Below are 18,339 nucleotides of genomic sequence, written 5' to 3'. Positions count from 1 at the left end.
ACAATTCTGTGGAAGCGCATGGGGGGAAATGCAAAATGTAGTATTTAGGTTCTTATGCATTTTCCCTTTTACTTAAAACCAAGTTTCATGCCATTATGGGTACCAAATTATATTTACATGCCCAGTGTCAGCTGAAGTTGTGGAAGCAAGTAAGATGACTGGATATTAGCATTTCTAGTGGTTTTAATAAGGAGGACTTCACTTCCTCCCCCCGCTCAGCAGAAACATAATAAATTATACATAATAAAATACTCAAATATTCCCAGCTTAGTTTATATATGCAGGCCTCACAATTCAGCTTTGCTTGGTGCAGAATTTGGACTGAATGACACAGATTCTCCCCCCACACCAAAAACCAAACATCCCATTAAAATGCAGTCTGAGTATTGTCCCCTCCCTACAGAACAACTTCAAAATGTTTACAGTGTTAGTCTGAACCTAGACACTGGAATGACCCAACAATAGTGACTGGGGGGGGGATGACCCAGTTTGCCTTTAAAGATGAATCTACATAATTCCCGCTTTCCAAAAACAATATGCAGACTGAAACTTCATCATCCTTCAAAATTCTCACTTCTCTGAATTTTGCAACGCAATTCTCCAGCCATGTAATGCATACGAGAATACATATGCCATGTGAAGTGTGCATAGGAAGCATTCTGGGAAATTACTTGCAGAGGTGTGTATATTAGACAAAATTGCAACAAAAGTGTCTATTTTAGGAGCAATTCAAACAAACATGCTGACCGATTTTCATGAAAGGAAAAAAAAAACCTGATGTGGAAATATGGAGAACTGAATTTAACACACCATCCCTTCCCCAGAATAAATGGAAGGGAAGCATACTTACCTCGACAGAAGGGCAGAGGGAAGTCCCAGGAGGCAGTGTTTTCTGAACTGGAGTGACAAGTGAGCAGTGCATGACCCTCCAGAAAGAAGCCCGGGTTACAGCTGTAACGCACTTTGTCGCCAACACTGAACGTCGTCCCCTGCTGGATTCCATTCTGCAGCCTTCCTGGATTTCCACATGTGTGACTTGGCAGAACTGAGTGGAGAGCAGGAGAAGAAGGAATGACACTTGGTTAGTCAAAAGCACCAAGCTATAATCAATCAAATGTTCAGTCCCTTCTGCAAACACAGGCTTCATTTACTGCTCTGCCCTCTTCCACCACCCTCTCGCTTGCCTTCCCATTATTCCACATCACTGAAAAGACTCAGAGTACGGGAGCAGTGTCTTGTCTTCCTCTTCCAGACCTTTCAGGTCAGGCCATGCAAAGCATCAAACAATGGGAATCGTGACATGACAACTTCTTCCTTGATAAGCTGTAATAGCTCCGAGCTCCGGGCCCAGGGAATTGGTGGAAATGAGTACAGGGGTGCTTTCCCCATGGTTCACACTTCATGTCTCAGCCTTCAAGGATCAAGACAGGCAACACCAAATCAATGGGAACAAAACCTGTCCGTATGTGCTCTACCTTATCCTCATCTTGTTTTGCTTAATTGCTTATTTCCTGCTTTATGACAAACCATAGTGACATCCAAGCCTTCAAACTATAACTTGCCCTTGTCTTGCAAATTACATCAAACCCCACAGATACCTTTTCTCTGGCAGCAGCTATTATTTGAAATGTGTTTCCACTGGAAGCGAGTTTAGATTTAGCAACCACTATATGTGGTAGATCTTCGGGAAAGTGTCTGCTGCTGGCTGGAGGCAAATGAATTTAGTTTCCTTCTCCTGCCCCCTGCATACCCATATTTTTAATTTTCACTGTTAATGTTCTACAATATCCAACAGCAATGTTTTGCACAGTTTTCAATGTCACTTCAGCAGCACAGAACACAGAAATAGATTTTTAAGATAAATGAATAGAAAACACATTTTTATAGGAGATATTATACAAACAACTTAGATCTCTTCTAGGGATTAACAGCTGAAAGTCTCTAGTTCCTCGAGGAGTACTTAGCTGCTAACTCAGGAGCAAGATAGATGAATAAATTCCTGTGGCAACAGCACTTCCATGAAGACAGCCCTCTGTAGCGGAATGGGGCCCCACTATACATAATCTTTCCTTCAGTGTGGTCCAGTTGCTGACTAGGCTGTACACATGATCAAAATCATAGAATTGTAGAGTTGGAAGGGTTCCCAAGCATCATCTAGTCCAGGCATGGCCAAACTTGGCCTTCCAGATATTTTGGGACTACAACTCCCATCATCCATAGCTAATAGGATCAGTGGTCAGGGATGATGGGAAATGTAGTTCCAAAACATCTGGAGGGCCAAGTTTGGCCATGCCTCACTAGTCCAACCACCTGCAATGTGGGAACCTCAACTAGATCATATATGACACATGGCCATCCAACCTCTGCTTAAAAACCTCTCAGGAAGAAGAGTCCACCACCTAGAAAGTGTGGTGCTCCTGTTAAGAGAGCTGAACTAGGGAGCAGGAGGCCTAGATTCAAATTCCTGCTCAGCTATGAAAAGGTTCACTAGATGACCTTCAGCAGGCCACTGTCTCTCAACCTGGCTTACCTCCCAGGATCATTATGAAAATAAATGTGTACTCTGCCCAGAGCATTTTAGAGGAAACATTGAATCAAAATGTCATAAGTAAATATGCCTATTAAGTCTGAATGTGTGAAGCTATCAGGGCCAGCTCCAGATCTAAAGAAGGTATGGGAGAAGTGTCATCTTGTTGGCCCCTAACCAGTGGGTCCCAATGGGACCACCTGACTGCAGTGATGATGCAGTGGGTGGCTGTGTCTATAAATGTCTCAGAATACCCCAGGATGAAGTTTAGTTGCGGCATTGTAGGGAGTTAAAAGGATGGCTCAATCTAATTGCTTGGCACAATTCATAGTGATGGGCTAAACAAAATAAGAAATGGGGGTGGGGAAGTCATCCACAATGGATTCCACCAGGGTGATGTGTCCCTGGCAGTACCCTTGGGTGTCAAGTGCTGACAACAGCCCTGGAAGCAGCTCTGCGGGACAATTCCCAAGCACCTCATGTATGCTGTTGTGGCTAACTGCACCTCTGCTCAATGTCATTTAATAGCCCAATTGTTTAAATGTGCTCCTCAGTCTCTACAGACACAGCAGGTGCTGTGACTCTCTAGTGGTTTGACTTCACCCCCAGAGGCACACTCCTCCACTGTCTGCAGAGACAGACGGATGCCCACTAGAGTGTCCTGAACCCCTGGCCTACCTGGCAGCAAGTCTGTATGTCAAGCCTCCAGTCCAGGGTCAATCCACACATCCAAAGTCCAAACTGAAGCACAGTCCCACAGAGATCCTGGAGCATCCAAGCTGAGGTCCATCAACATGGGTAATTGAGTAGACACAGCTCTGCTGCCCTTCTATACTTTGCATGCTGACTGCAGCATCTGGACTTGATGAGGCAGGTGACCTTCACCTGTTCCAAGCCTACTTCAGCTGAGAAATTATACTCCTCCTCCCAGAGCTAGTGAGCCCCACCTGGCCAGCTACTGAGCTGGGTTTTGAGCCCTTGCCTGCCTTAGCCTCCTGGAATGCCCAGCCCATTGCTTCCTATACATTAGCACCAGCCATGTTCATGAAGACGTTCCCCTTTGACTCTGGTGATGGGTCCTGCTGCTCTAGTTCTGTCACCCTATGAGTACTTCCTACACCAACCTCTCCTTCCCCAGCTTGCCCCTGTGTGTCCCAGTCCCAGCTACACCCCTCACTGGGATTCTCTTCCTCCTCCCTGTAGTTCTGCCAGTTCATGACACAGAGATACCACCAAGAATGACTGCATTACTGTGGCACCCCATCACATGGGAAATGAGGCAAGAATCCTCCAGTGCTCCCACAAATAGGGGCACCATTTAAAATGAACAAATGGTTTGAGGAGCAGCACAAAATGAGCACTTCATTTTCTGCACTGACACTCCAGTACCCAATTTAATTATATCATTGATGTCATTTTTAAAACAGCAGCAACAAAAATTGAACCTGTTCCCGGCTTTTGAGCCTTCTTCGCTTGAAATTAATGACCGAAACGTCACTCCAAGTAAAAATCTATCTTCTTTTTTTTCTTAAAAAAGGTCACCACTGAACACTCTCTGCTCTTTACTTAATGAACTGTTAAGATAAGACGCAGGTTGAGGCTGCTTGCTTCTTTACACATAATATTTGGAAAACTAGAATCTCGTTTACAAATTCCGCCTCATTTGCCTCTTTTAGCAAATGTGATATTCACTTCTAGACAACATGCACATCCTGAGGGCTTGGGTGCACATTACAACGTTGTAAAATGCACATCAGTGTAAGCTGGCTATGGGCAGGGCTGGGGCTGCAGACAGATATATCCTAGCCTAGTAAGTGTGTTCCCTAACTGAGAACTTTGGCTTATGCAGGAGTCTGAGACCCAGAAGACAGAAAGTTCTGTTCAGTTGACCAGGTCAGAAGACCATGTTCCTCTTATTTACAGCAAGCATAGCCAATCCTGGGATTTTATATTGTCTGCCAATCACAGGTGCTGATACTACTCCAGGGTTCATAGACCACTTCTGGCTAGCTCATTAGGCTAGAACCCAGTCTTAGGCCATTAGGTTTAGTCCTGTATCCCATGATGGTTATACTCAGTATATCTTTCCTTTAGGTTAAGCAGGTGGGGAGGATCTGTGGTCCTTGGGATGTTGTGGTACCCCAACTCCCATCAGTCTCAACCAACACAGTCAATGTTCCAATAAAATTTGGAAGGCCATGAACTGTCCACCTCTGGATTAGAGGCAAATTGGAATTAACCCCTGCTGACCCTTCCCTGTCCCTAGGAATGTGCTTACAGCAGGTGTTGACCATTTTTCTTTTGAGAGCCACATTTTTTTGAGGGCATCTGCCAGCAGCAAAGCCAGAGAAGAACTGCTCTGGATTAATGAAGTGAAGATGTCTTTCCTTCAGTTTTCAGTATGGCCACCTCAGATTAGAACTCTCAGTTCCATTGTAGGCCTATTCAGAAGAAACAACTCACATGAAAACAGTGCTGAGTGACAGGGGAATGGGGATGCCATGGGAAATTGTACAGGAACTTCCACAAAAATCTCCACCCTGGTTCATACTTTTGTTGAGGTGTGTTCAAATGGGGCCCTGCTCAATCCACACTGCATGTGTGCTTGCCATCACATCCACCTTCACATATCCAGAAACATACCCAGGAAGTGGGCAGGATAAGAGAGAGAAGGCAGTAGGAAAGGTGCCTTCTTTGAAGGGTCTTGTTTTACATGAAGGACCATGGCTCAGTGATAGAGCATCTGCTTTGTATTCAGAAGGTCCCAGGTTCAATCCCCAACATCTCCAGGGAGGACTGGGGATGCCCGCTATCTGAAACCCTGGAGAGCCACTGCCAGTCAATGTAGACAATGCTGAGATAGATAGATCAACTTGGTATAAGGCAGCTTCCTGTGTTCCTGCATGTGCCTTGCTTGGAGCACATGCAAAAATGTAACTCTGCATGCTCTTGTTCCGAGCACATGAAAAGGGCCCTTTGTGCATGCCCATCCTCTCTCCCCTCTTCTTTCCTTCCCTGCTTTCATAATTCCACATGCTCACTCAGTGATGGTGAGCTTTCAGGCCAAGGAACAGTATATTTTCATGTTTTATAATGCAGTGTAAATCACACCAAGAGTTCCTGGGATACAGCAGCATATAAACTTAAATACATAAAAATTCCACCACCACAAATGTCCTCTGAACTAATATTATTGCTTACGTTTGCCTGATTGTCAGAGCTGTCCCCTTTTCAGCTGCTGCTGAGATTAAGGCATAGATATTATTTATTATATCAGATGCTGTGCAGTGTAATAATAACATCAAGCCTTTGGATCCAGCCAATTTCCAATTCCTCTACAGCCTTTGGAAACAGGTCCCCCTCCATAAAAGCTTTTCTGCTAACAACCAACCAAAGAGTCTCCCTTCCCGTAATTATATGGAAGCCAAGGCAGGCAAAAGACAGAGATAGATACAGCTGCATAAAAGCCCTGTTTATTGGCTCGCAAATAAAAATCCAGTTCTCTGCCTGATGCATCAAATTAATGGATGTAGAAAAGAAGAAAACCTTTGGGAGTTGTCAAAAGATTTGCTGAATGTTTTAAAAGCAGGGAGCAAAGGGGTATACGTGCAGATATTTGCTCAGTGATGTCTCCTAGAACAGTTGGGGGGGGGGAGGGAAAAAGGACCACTTTGGATGTTTAAAAAAGATGGGGAAAGATGAAAGTGCTTACACACCTGTCTCTGTAATGTCTGAATGGCCACAACCGCTGAGAAGAATGAGACCTTGTCAGCATATAACAGCTCTGCTCAGACACAAAGGACAGCTTGTTGATTTTCTCCCAGGTGAAGTTCAAGGTGTTATTATTAGTGTATAAAGTCCCCAAGAGCTTGGAACCAGTTTATGTGTAAAGGTGCCTTACCCCATCTTTAGCCCAATTCACTGCTTCGATCAAACTGTTACAGGTGCCACATAATATTTGTTCCACACTTGTAAGAAATTGATGTTTTAGTGTGGCACCACCTACGCTTTGGGACATATTACTTATTTCTCCTATGCTTGCCCCCCCCTCAAAATGACAAAGACCTCGTGTTCACATATAAACAGGGAAGGGAGAGGAGAAAGGCAAACAGGAACAAGAAAATTCAGGCACTAAAACTTTCTAGCAGGATGGCTATTCAGGGTGCCCTCCGAGCTTATGGAGGGGAGCCCTGTTTTTTCACCTCTCCCTCTGCCACAGCAGGTGGAACAGTGGCTGCCAGGTGGAATCCAAACTCCAGCCAGAAGCAGCCCAAAGGGCACATATGCCTGGCCATTTTTGATACTAGAAGCTTGAAGCTGGTTTCCTTACAAAGTTGAGAAAGATGCTTCCTCCCGTGTTTCTCACATAAACAAATCTGGCAAGAACAGCACCATCTCAGATAATTTTCAGTGGGAGAAAACTACCCCTTGCTCATTTACCATTCCGATTAAATGTCTTCCCCAGTTTCTCTCCAGATCAATCTACAGTTCTGTCTCCATCCTCTTCTGCACAGCTTGCACATAGATATCCATTCCTCAGCCTTGCCTATTGCCTTATTTACATGGCTAAAAGAAATACTTTATTGCCTGAATTACTTGTGGCAGCCTATGACAGCTATATTTTAAACACCATTGTGGATCCAACCTTGAAGCTTTATCAGTGAGAGAAACATCCTTTGCCTTTAGGAAATAAGGTTCCCACACAACTTCCTCAATCATCAGCCAATTCTCTTTCGAAGAGCGGGGGTGGATGAAGCTTCCTGAAATTCATTCATTCATTCATTCATTCATTCATTCATTCAACGTACCCTCACAGTTAAGGACTTAGGTCAGGTCAAAATACTGAAACATCAGATTAACTTTAATAATAATTAATGATAATTCAAAGGAAAAAACCAAGGACTTATGCATATAAGGAAAGGAGTGTTATTTGCTGCTTTAACAGTCTTCTTCAACTCCGCACCCTGACCAAAAAGGAAAGGAAAGCCAGGCTGTTTGGATAGCATAAAATCTGTATGCCAAGAGAGGAAGAGGAGAATCTTTCAACACATTTGCCCTTTAAAAAGTGCAATGTTTTAATAATTATTAAGTTAAAAAAATAAAAACTGGTCTGATTCTCTAGAGAAAGATGCATTATCATTAATGGTGGGTGTGATACCGAATAGGACAATTTATATAGCAAGACCCGGTTTTTTCAGCTTTTTTTTTTTTTTTTTTTTGCTGAACCAGATATAAAATGTAATATGTAATTGTCAGGGGCTCAGGAGCAGAAGCACAGGGGAGAGAGGAAATGGAGAGCGAAGGGGAGGAATCCGAGGGCAGCGTAGGGGAGTATGACAGTGACCCGAGAGATTCCATGAGCTTCTCCAGCGAATCAGAAGATTCCCAGAAGGGGGCGCCGATGGTCAGGGCAAGGGGGGTCCCAGGGGGGACGCACCAGAAACAAGGGGCCAGCGGGGACTCCCAAAGCAGCAGCGGGGGATCAGGACCAGCTCCCCCACCAGAGCGTAGTGGGGGGGAAGAGTCACATGTGTCAGGACCAGCGTCTCCTCCAGCGGGGAGAGAAGATGAGTCAGGGCTGACCACGCCTCCATCGGAAAGTGGGAGAACGGAGGGGAGGTCAGTTCCAGCTAGCCTCCACGAAGGGGGGAGCAGTGACAGCAGCAGTGTAACGGTCAGAAGGAAAGTGGCAGGCTGGGCGCGCGTGCCAAGTTCAAATGTACAGGCGCGCGGGACAGCAGGAAACCCGGATTGGGAACCAGGCCCTAGAGCCCGCCGAAGGGAGGGGGAGGATTCGGGGGACTCAGCGTCAGAAGAGTCTAGGAAGGGCGAGACCCCGACGGACAGGCGGAACCAGAGGAGGAAAGAGCAGAGGAAGAGGTGGAGCAGGGCTAGAGTCTTAAACTGGTGTCGGGGGGGAGGAGATTCAGACGGAGCTTCAGCGGTCTAGAGTTTGAGACGTAGGGTTGCACGCTGCGGCTGTGAAAGTGAAACTGAACTTCAATAAAGACTTTTATACTTAACAACGAAGCGGCGTTGGTCCTTTGTGAGCTGGGACCTCGGGCAGCTCTGACAGTAATATATATGTATGATAACGAGGCTGCAGAACAGAGGGGGAGGGGAGAGGAGAGGAAAGGCTATCCTATCCCTACTGCTGAGAGACTAGCTGTCTTTAGTCCTCCATGAGCTGCCACCTAGAAGGAGCCATTCCATCAGATGCCCTGGGTTCCAAGTTGGTTGTTACAATAACTGTTGCCTGAGCTGACTTGCCTCCTTGCCTTCTCCCTCCCCACCCTTTCCCCCTTGTGTGTCATGTCTTCAAGACTGTAAGCCTAAATAAGAAATAACATTCTTATTACTGGTGTTTGCAAGATGCTCTGGCGGGAACCTTTTTGGCTAAAGCATGGGATAAAGGTGCTCTAAATCATAAATACTTGGGGGAGGACATTTGGGCTTGAGGGAAAGTCAGACCATTGGTCCCCCAACAACTGTCACTGTGAGTACACTGGTTCTCCAGCACCTAAGGAATAGGCAACCTTATGCCAAGACCTTACAGGTTTCCTGAGTAATACACACAAACGGATATGCATTTGGAAGCTGAGCATCTTGATATTGAAGGGTAGGATGGATAGAGCCTTCCTTTGCAAGTGTTATTCCTCCACCTACTCCTATGCAAAGTGGCTGTGAAAATCTTTAATGGGAGGTGCCTATCATTGACCCCAGAGCTTTCTGCATGCAAACAACATGCATGGCCATTCATCTACGATGACCTCTGTACAAAAAAGCTACCACCTCTAAAAACACTTAAGCCATACTAGCTTTGTCGGCAGATAAATTTGTTTTCCCCAATCTGTGGCCATAATTCTTGGCTAAGTAAGGCTGTGGCTGTTTGAGAGCCTTTTATCTCGATCTTCATGTGATGTGTTTCAGTGCCAAAGCAAAGTTTTTTAACCTTCAGAATAAGTGTCCAGCGAGCTCTAGAGAAGAGGAAATAAATGGTATCTTTTTTCATTTCATTTTATCCCCCTTTTATGTCATGATTCATTTCCAGTATGGCCAAGAAAGCTAAAGCTAAATGGAAACTATTTTCTCGCTCTTCTCTATTTCTTTGTTCACTAAAAACAACAACCAGAAAGATACTTTCCCCTCTCTTCCTCTCTCTCCACCCCCACCCTCAGATGTAATGGTTTTGAATGCGACATCATCCATCTTGTAGATATGGGGAGGGAAGGGGGGGTATGTGGGGAAAAAACACTTTTTCCAATTTTCCACTTCTGGAATCTGCCAGCACAGGAGAGGAAATTGAAAGTACAAATCGAACAAAGCGTGTTCTCCTTCAGGGAGAGCACGTGTTGCGGTAGGGTCTACTGAGCCACCCCCTTTGTTGCTGGGTAAGTTCTCCAAGATGGCCAGGGGGCATTGATTGGATTGCCGAGTTGCTGGGGGAAAAGTTATGTTGCAATTTTGGTGGGAGGGGTAAAAGGTTTAAATACTCTGCATGCAGCCTTCTACTTTCTCTTTTGCTGCGTGCAACGGATCACCTGGAGCACTTGGACCGTCTGGAGGACAGTGGAGCGATCTTCTCATTGTCTGGTTACATTTCTTTATTTTCCCCTTCTTTTTAGTCTTCTCTAGTCCCTTAATTAATTTAATTCCCCCCCTTTTTTTCTGTTTGATTTCCCACCCCACCCCTTACCCTGCCCTTTGGGAAGATTCTCCCTGTAACTGTGAGCGCTGCCTGTGCATAATCCTCCTGGGCTTGCCTTTCCCAATAGGGAGAGAGCCCCCATTAGGGGCTTTCTTTTGCAAATAGGTTTTCCCCATTTTCGCCTGTTTGATTGTGGGGCTAGTCAGGGCTGTTCCCAGCTTACCTGGAATCACTTTCATTTATAGTATCCCCATAGGTTGGCTTTATTTTGGGTGCGTGCAGTGCTGTTGGCCAAGTTTTAATCTAGCCTTGGGCGGGAGCACTATATTGAGTTCCTTTAATATTGTAATGAGACTATAAAAGGCAGAGAGCAGAAGCAGGGAGGCCTTCATGGCCTGCTCGGCCTGCACATATCATTCAAGCCTAGCCTGCTACAGTTAGCAGTACAGTAATTGTTAAGTCACTGTGACATGTGACTCTCTTTCTCTATAAGAATTTATCTGTTTGTTTGCAGGCTCACTTGTTGCTAATGTATATCTTAGGCAGACAGAGTGGAGCCAGAGGCTCTCTGTGCCTCCAATGAGCACTCTTTGTATGCTCTTTAACTATGCTGTTTCTGAACAAGTTTATTTTCTTCAAGTTTGTTTTGCCCTGATAGTGGCGACTGCCGTTTTAGAGACGAGCCATTGTGGCTTAGTGGCTAGAGTGCAGGACTAGGACCTGGGAGACAGGGTTCATATCCCCCACTTAGCCATTGTTATAACAAAGCAAAACAAGCTGCTCCTTTTGGACTATTTTGTTGCTGGGTAGTTTGGCCCATTTGTGATTGCTCCCAAAAAGAACTTTGGGTTTCTTGAGGAGGTGTTTCCCTCTAAAGGGCAAGCAGGGGTACCTGGACAGGCGGCGGGCTGCCTCAAGTTTGTTATCTCATTGGAAACATTTATGTCTGGCCTAGCAGGTGATCCTAGGGCTTGGCCCGCTTGGCCCTATAATTTGATGGCCTCTGGCAGCGTTTCTGGCCTGAATAGCGTCCCCATATGGTGCACAAAGCATTGGTTTCACCTGTTCCTCACATTGTTTAGGTTTTTTCTTTTTGGAGTCTATGACAGGGCCTTTGCAGATGCCTCCAGAGCTTGCCTCTCCTGCAGAGGATGACTTGCTGATGCCCCAGGTGCCTTCTTCCAGAAGGAAGCGTCTTCAGAGGCAGAAAAAAGCGGAGCAGGGATGATGCTTACACCTCCTTGCAGGTAAATCATCCCTGGGCTCTGATGATGATTCAGACATCACCTTGGACCTCTCCAGGGGTCAGGGTGAGGCTGTTCCGGGTCTTTAGGGATCATCCTGGATAGCTCAGCTGGTCAGCGTATGGTGCCGGTAATGCCTAGGTTGCAGGATTGGTCCCTGTTTGGGACAGCTGCATGCTCCCTCATCACTCTACCCGGACACTGAGGTCCAGCGCCGAGGGCCTTTCTGGTGGTTCCCTCACTGTGAGAAGCCAAGTTACAGGGAACCAGGTGGAGAGCCTTCTCGGAAGTGGCACCCGCCATGTGGTACACCCTCCCACCAGATGTCTACTACCAGACTTTTAGAAGACATCTAAGGCAGCCCTGTTTAGGGAAGCTTTTAATGTTTGATGCATTACTGTATTTTAATATATATATTTTTTGGACGCTGCCCAGAGTGGCTGGGGAAGCCCAGCCAAATGGGTGGGGTACAAATAGATTATTATTATTATTATTATTATTATTATTATTATTATTATTATTATTTATTATATTGTGGGAGAGTGGACTAGATGATCCTTGGAGTCCCTTCCAACCCCACTATTCTATAAGTGGTAATTCACTATGATGGGAATGTTAGACGCAGGGCTGCCATCATCCCCTCAGCTCACTAGGATCCCAGGGACGGGGACATGTGGACCACTTGCGCAGCTCCACATTTCAAATGGAAATTCCCTGAGCAATAGAACCTGAAGCTGGTATGCAGGAAGCTGGCCCGGTGGCAGCTTTGTTGGGACTTCTTTAGGGTTTCTGGCCAGCGTTGGCCCTGTAAATTTACACATCATGGTGGCAACACGAGGCAGGGCATCTTGCCCAAGCGGGAGCCGGCAAGCAATAACTCAATACCTCTTGCCCATATTTCCATAAAAATATCTCCCTTGAAAGCCTGGCTAAAAGGTTATCTAGATGGGTCAGTGGCTTTGTGCTTGTGGGAAGGATTTTTCCCAATGTTTGGGATTCCTCTGGCTTTTCAGCCAGTGGCTCGGAATACAGCAACTCAAAAGCCAGTTAGAGAGCTACCTGTGGTAGCCTGAAAGAAGGTTAGGAAGCAGCTTGCATTGGGACGTATGGTGGGATCCCCTTGATTCTCCTTCTATTCCAGATTTTCATTTATCCCCATTGGGGATCGTCCCTAAGAAAGCCCCATATAATTCCACCTGATCCATATTTATCGCATCCCAAAGGCACCTCAGTGAATGATGCTATCCCTCCGGAATTGTTCCGTGAAATATGCATCTTTGGATCAGGCAGTTGAGCTTACCAACAAATTGGAGGAGGTGCCTTGTTGGCATTATGCGATATTGAATCGGCTGTTAGGCTGCTGCCGGTTCACCCTCAAGATTTTAAGTAGTTAGGCTTTAATTGGATGGTCCTTATATTGATAAGGCGATGCCGGTGGGTTGCTCAATAGGCTGTGCAGCACTTGAGTCCTTTAGCGCCTTTCTGGATTGAACATTGCGAGTCAAGACTCGTTTAACTGGGGGTATCGTTATGTGGATTATTTTACTGGCTGGTTCATGTGACACCAGCCACTGCTTAGGCTAACTGGACGCCCCTTTATTCCCTGAGGAGCTGGGTGTTCTGTTGGCAGTGGAGGACAGTGGCTCCTACTGCCCCTTTTAACGTATTTGGGGGCTAGCTGGATACCATTGCTCAAACATCTGCTTGCCTGTGGAAAAGCTGTTTGCCTTGAAGGACGTTATTCTTGTAATACTTCCTCTGAAGCAAGTGTTGCTTTGTCAGATCCTATCGTTCCTAGGTCAGTTAAATTTTGCATGCAGGGTGGTTGCTCCAGGTTGCCCCTTCCATTCCCGCTTGGCCAGGTGGTCTCATGGCCCGGGGTCCCTTCATCATCATGTACAGTGGCCTTGAGCCTGGCAGGGCAAGGCAATCACATGTGACCTAACTTTTCTCGAGTTTTCCCCATTGTAGTGTCAGCGCACATCTGGATTGAGGAGTTTAGGGACCGTCGGGTCTGTCTTGGTCTGATAACCAAGCAGTGTGAGAGTCCTGGCAAAACGGTCCTCGTGCTCTGGCAGAGTCTTCGCACTGCTTAAGGTTTAATATTGCGTTTCTGCTCTCTTTATTTCGGGATCGTCTAATGTTTTCGCTGTCACTCTATCCCGTTTTTTCAGTTGGAGAGCTTCAGATCCTGGGCTCTGGACGCCCAGCTATAGCCGGATTTTTCCGGAGCTCCTGTGGCACTTGGCAACAATTAATAATTTTGAGGAGTAGTAGCTTACGTTTCCCCATCCACTTTCAGGTCTTATGAGAAGGCCTGGACTGATTTCTTAAAATTTAGTTGGCAGTCTTCGGCCATTCAGAGGAACCTGCCCCCATCTTCTGAGCAGGACCTGCAGTAATTCGCCCACCTGCTGCAGATCGGATACACTGTTGAAACTATCAGAATTCAGTCCGCTGCAATGTCTGCTAGAGTAAAGCTTTAATTTTTCAGAGACCCTTCTAAAAGTGTGTCGTGCGCAGGGTCTCGGAAGGTTGGAATAGGCTCCAACCTTCACAGGACAGCAGGCAGGAAGCCGGTCAATCTTTGACCTATGCAGTATCCGCAACAAGTTAAGACTTGTCGGCTGGTTCAAGATCAAGACGAGACTTCTTTCAGTATTCCATTGTAATTTTGGTGTACTGAGGGTTGGGGAAATTGTGTTGGAGCCAGCACGGGGCTGAGAGTTTGGAGGCTTATTGCCTCAGGACTTTTCCTTATCTGCGTTGGAGCTTGTCATAAGTGTCTGGAGCTCTAAGTCAGACCTAGTGAGCAGGTTTGCCACCATCAGGCTTCCAGTCACAGGTGAGGTGGGCCCTTGCCCTGTTATTGGATACCGGAAATATTTGGCTTTTCATTCCCTTGGGGGCTGGCTCGATCCTAGTGCACAGAAATGGGTTCCGGTTCGACAGGCATCTAATTGCTCACGTCGTGCGCCAGTTATTGCAGCCTGCAGCTTGCCTACCGCTGAACACGCCTCATTCAGCCCGGTTAAGGATTTGAGGAAATTCTTAGCAGTGAGGCCCTCTGGGGGGGGATCCACTGTTCATTCATGAAAATGGTCGTCCCTTGGCACGGCATCAGTTTTCCAAGGTAATGCGTAAGGTTATTTCTGCTTGTGGGGTCCCGGCTTATGGTTTTGCACCCCATTCCTTTCGCATTGGTGCTGCTACAACAGCAGCCCATTGGGGGTTGTCGGCCCACAGGATTAAGGACTTGGGCCGGTGGAAGTCTGATGCGTTCAAGGGTTACGTGCGGAAGAGATGTTGAATTATTGTATTGATGTGTGCTTGTTCTCCACCCTGTAGGTCTCGCTCCAGTCCGTATCTGGATTGTGGGGCACAGCATCGTTCACTGGGCTGGCATCAGAGCGAGGCAGTCTGGAAGGGGACCGGATCTTGGCTTCCCACAGCACGTACAGGTGTCGTGGATATCCAGACGGGGAATGCGGTGGAGTGAATTCATCCCACTAATTAAGCGGAGGGTGCTTTCACATGGTCCCCCTTTGGCAATTGTGGTGCAGTTGGGGGAGAATGATATAGCAAAGGTTGATTGCTATACTTTGCGCTCCACAATTCAAAGAGACTTGGGGGAGTTGGTGACCTTAATACCTACCGTTAAAATATTTTGGTCACAATTGCTGCAAAGGAGCAATTGGCTGGGCATTTCTCAACCCAAGGCTGCTGAAAGGGCCAGGAAGCGAATTAATTCCGCAGTGAGCAAAAGGGTAACGGAATTGGGTGGGTTGGTGATTTACAACCCAGATATTACCTTCAAGGCTCTGGCCCTTTACCGCAATGATGGGGTACATCTTTCCGAGCTGGGGAATGATGTCTGGTTGGATGCGGTAATTGAAGGGTTGAAGAATGGGTTGGGATTGTGAGTGGTTGGCGGCGAGCATAAAGGGCTCGATTGGCGGTTAGGCATTGGTTATAAATCTGGTGGAGGAGGGGTTAGGATAGGCTGGGCCTGCCCCTCCATGGTTGCTGCGGAAAGGGAATTCCGTTAAAGGAATCCTGGGGCTTGCCATCTTTTTGTCCAATCCCTGGAATGGGACTAGGGCCGGCAAGCCTTCGGGGAGCAGGCGGGTGAGAGTTGAGGGTCTGTGTCTCAGCTCCAATTCTTCCCCGACTTGCTTTCCCCCGCACTGTCTTTCGGTGGTGCCCGGAAGTCAGTTCTGTCCCCAGGCGGGGGGACAGATAGTCTTAACCAATGCCTAAACAACCACTCACAGTTTGTATTTTAATAAAGTTGTGGCCAAAATCATGCCAAAAATCTTAAACAAAAAATTACGTGTCCGTTGTGAGTTATTTTGGGGGGTGGATTGGGGACCTCAACATGCAAAGCGTGTTCTCCTTCAGGGAGAGCACGTGTTGCGGTAGGGTCTACTGAGCCACCCCCTTTGTTGCTGGGTAAGTTCTCCAAGATGGCCAGGGGGCATTGATTGGATTGCCGAGTTGCTGGGGGAAAAGTTATGTTGCAATTTTGGTGGGAGGGGTAAAAGGTTTAAATACTCTGCATGCAGCCTTCTACTTTCTCTTTTGCTGCGTGCAACGGATCACCCGCCCACCCGCCCTAGAATAAGGGGTTGTTGCGTTGACCTTGCTATGCCTGTCATGGGGTCGTCTGCCTTTGAGCAGGGGCCTGGTAGGAATTTTTCCACCTGGCAAATTGGCTGGCTGGGTGGTTTTTGCCTACTGCGTAGCAAATCGTCACAACTTGTAAGGTTGTGGTTAGGCATTGGTTATAAATCTGGTGGAGGAGGGGTTAGGATAGGCTGGGCCTGCCCCTCCATGGTTGCTGCGGAAAGGGAATTCCGTTAAAGGAATCCTGGGGCTTGCCATCTTTTCGTCCAATCCCTGGAATGGGACTAGGGCCGGCAAGCCTTCGGGGAGCAGGCGGGTGAGAGTTGAGGGTCTGTGTCTCAGCTCCAATTCTTCCCCGACTTGCTTTCCCCCGCACTGTCTTTCGGTGGTGCCCGGAAGTCAGTTCTGTCCCCAGGCGGGGGGACAGATAGTCTTAACCAATGCCTAAACAACCACTCACAGTTTGTATTTTAATAAAGTTGTGGCCAAAATCATGCCAAAAATCTTAAACAAAAAATTACGTGTCCGTTGTGAGTTATTTTGGGGGGTGGATTGGGGACCTCAACACGCAAAATCCTAGGCATGGTTACTTGGAACACAGCCGTACTGCATTTGATGGGGATTACTTGCTAATTGAGATGTCAGAAAATTCCAACGAAAACAGAAACAGGAGCAGAAATTACCAGTGTTCGCTTATTCGTTCCAGCCCAAATCATCAGTATTCATGGTTGCTTTCATTTTGCAGATAATATGCAACTGATTACCTTTTCTGCATTTGCATTGTGTTACCTTTGCACTGAAATCAATGGGGTGGAGTAAGACAATGCCAACATACATAACGTAATTAGGTAACTTACCTAAGTTATGTAATTTCTCCAGAGCAGACAGCCAGGCAAATATTGTAAATTTTGGCAGAAGATGAACTGCAATGGAATGGAAATAGTGCTGCGAGCAACAAGTACTGCAAGGGGATGGAAGGCAATGCCTTCTTACTTTCCCACTCTCTAATTCATGTATTTAGAACTGCCGCCACAATGATTTCTCACAGAAATAGCATTCCTTCTAGTCCATGGCCATGACCTCCAGGATACCATTAAACCCCAGATGTTTACTCTCCATTAAGAGTAACACACACACACACACCAGGCCACGAAGTTCTTTACCACAGAGAACCTGAATGCTTGGAGGGGACTAGGGATGTTCCTGCAGTCTAGGACCCTGGTAGTTGCCACTGCAGCACAGATGTTCCTCCTTAACAAACACAGTGACAGGCATACAGAAACTTCAGGATGTTTAAATAAACTTGAGCAATGTATTCAGAGGAATTCCTCCCAGGCAGAACTTGGCATCTATGGGCAGATGTCAGGGTCCCAGCAGCCTGGGACAGTCTATTGCAAAAGCCTGCCCTAAGCCTGCATTTACTCATGAGCTTTCAGAGGATAGCTTGCTATTGAAAGGTGTCCCCTATTTGTGGGCTGTCCAGTCCAAAGCTGGTTTAAAGGCAAAGAACCATCAAAAGAAAGAAACAGGAGTCACCCAACAATGGCTAGCAGCACCCGCAGCCACACAAGCCACCTGGTATCTTCGCCACTGGAGTGAGATGTACTGTGTTTCTATTTAAATTACACTGATTGCTACTAAATATGTATCTATACATATTAATTACCATAAGCATTTTTTTTGTCCTTTACTGATGAAAATCCTCTTTTCTGGCAAAAGTAAATTTTCCGGAGAAATTCTGCTCATCAAATTCTTAGGTTTCTTTAAAATCTTCAGACGATTTTCCTGAGAAAGAATCACTAAACTTGCTTTTCTCAGTTATATTGCCTTAGCCAGAACCTCCATATTTGCCCCCAAATGGGCTAGCAAATAGCCGCATGGGTCAACAAACATTGCCTTCTAGGATTCTAGCTATCGGACATGATCAGAACATTTTACACCTTGATTTGCCAGCAGGGGGAAGACAGAGAGACAGAGGTTCAGATCTGAAATTATTTCATCCAAACACTGGGGGCCAGTGTTGATCTACACTGTATATAATATGCTGGAGATTCCTCCTTTGTCCAAGAGGTTTTGTTTGTTGATCATGAAAATACTCAGAAGCTTACAACTTTATGGGAGTCAGAAAACTTTGCAGTCTCACTGACCTTCCCTCGCTACTGCTTGGCTAGGAAGAACAAAACATCTTGCCAAGAACATGGCTGGGAGCATTCATCAAACTGAATGAAGATGTAATTTGCTATGTGGATTTCCCCTCTTCCATTTCTCTCTCAAAAGGTAAAAACTGTAAGATA

General features: G+C 46.3%; 1 protein-coding gene across 3 annotated transcripts in view; it reads right to left on the bottom strand.

Moving 5' to 3' along the window:
- The window catches only part of CSMD2 (CUB and Sushi multiple domains 2), a 480,348-nt gene that overhangs the window by 332,071 nt on the left and 129,938 nt on the right, over positions 1-18,339 (bottom strand). For all 3 annotated transcript variants that reach the window (XM_053398926.1, XM_053398927.1, XM_053398928.1), the window contains exon 4: positions 851-1,045. In XM_053398926.1, coding sequence (XP_053254901.1) covers positions 851-1,045 — 195 coding nt within the window. The remainder of the gene's footprint in view (positions 1-850; positions 1,046-18,339) is intronic.

The sequence above is a fragment of the Podarcis raffonei genome, chromosome 8 (assembly GCF_027172205.1).
Source record: "Podarcis raffonei isolate rPodRaf1 chromosome 8, rPodRaf1.pri, whole genome shotgun sequence".
In the NCBI taxonomy this organism is placed as follows: Eukaryota; Metazoa; Chordata; class Lepidosauria; order Squamata; family Lacertidae; genus Podarcis; species Podarcis raffonei.
The sequence above is the reverse complement of the archived record's forward strand: the minus strand, read 5'-3'. Positions and strand labels throughout refer to the sequence as shown.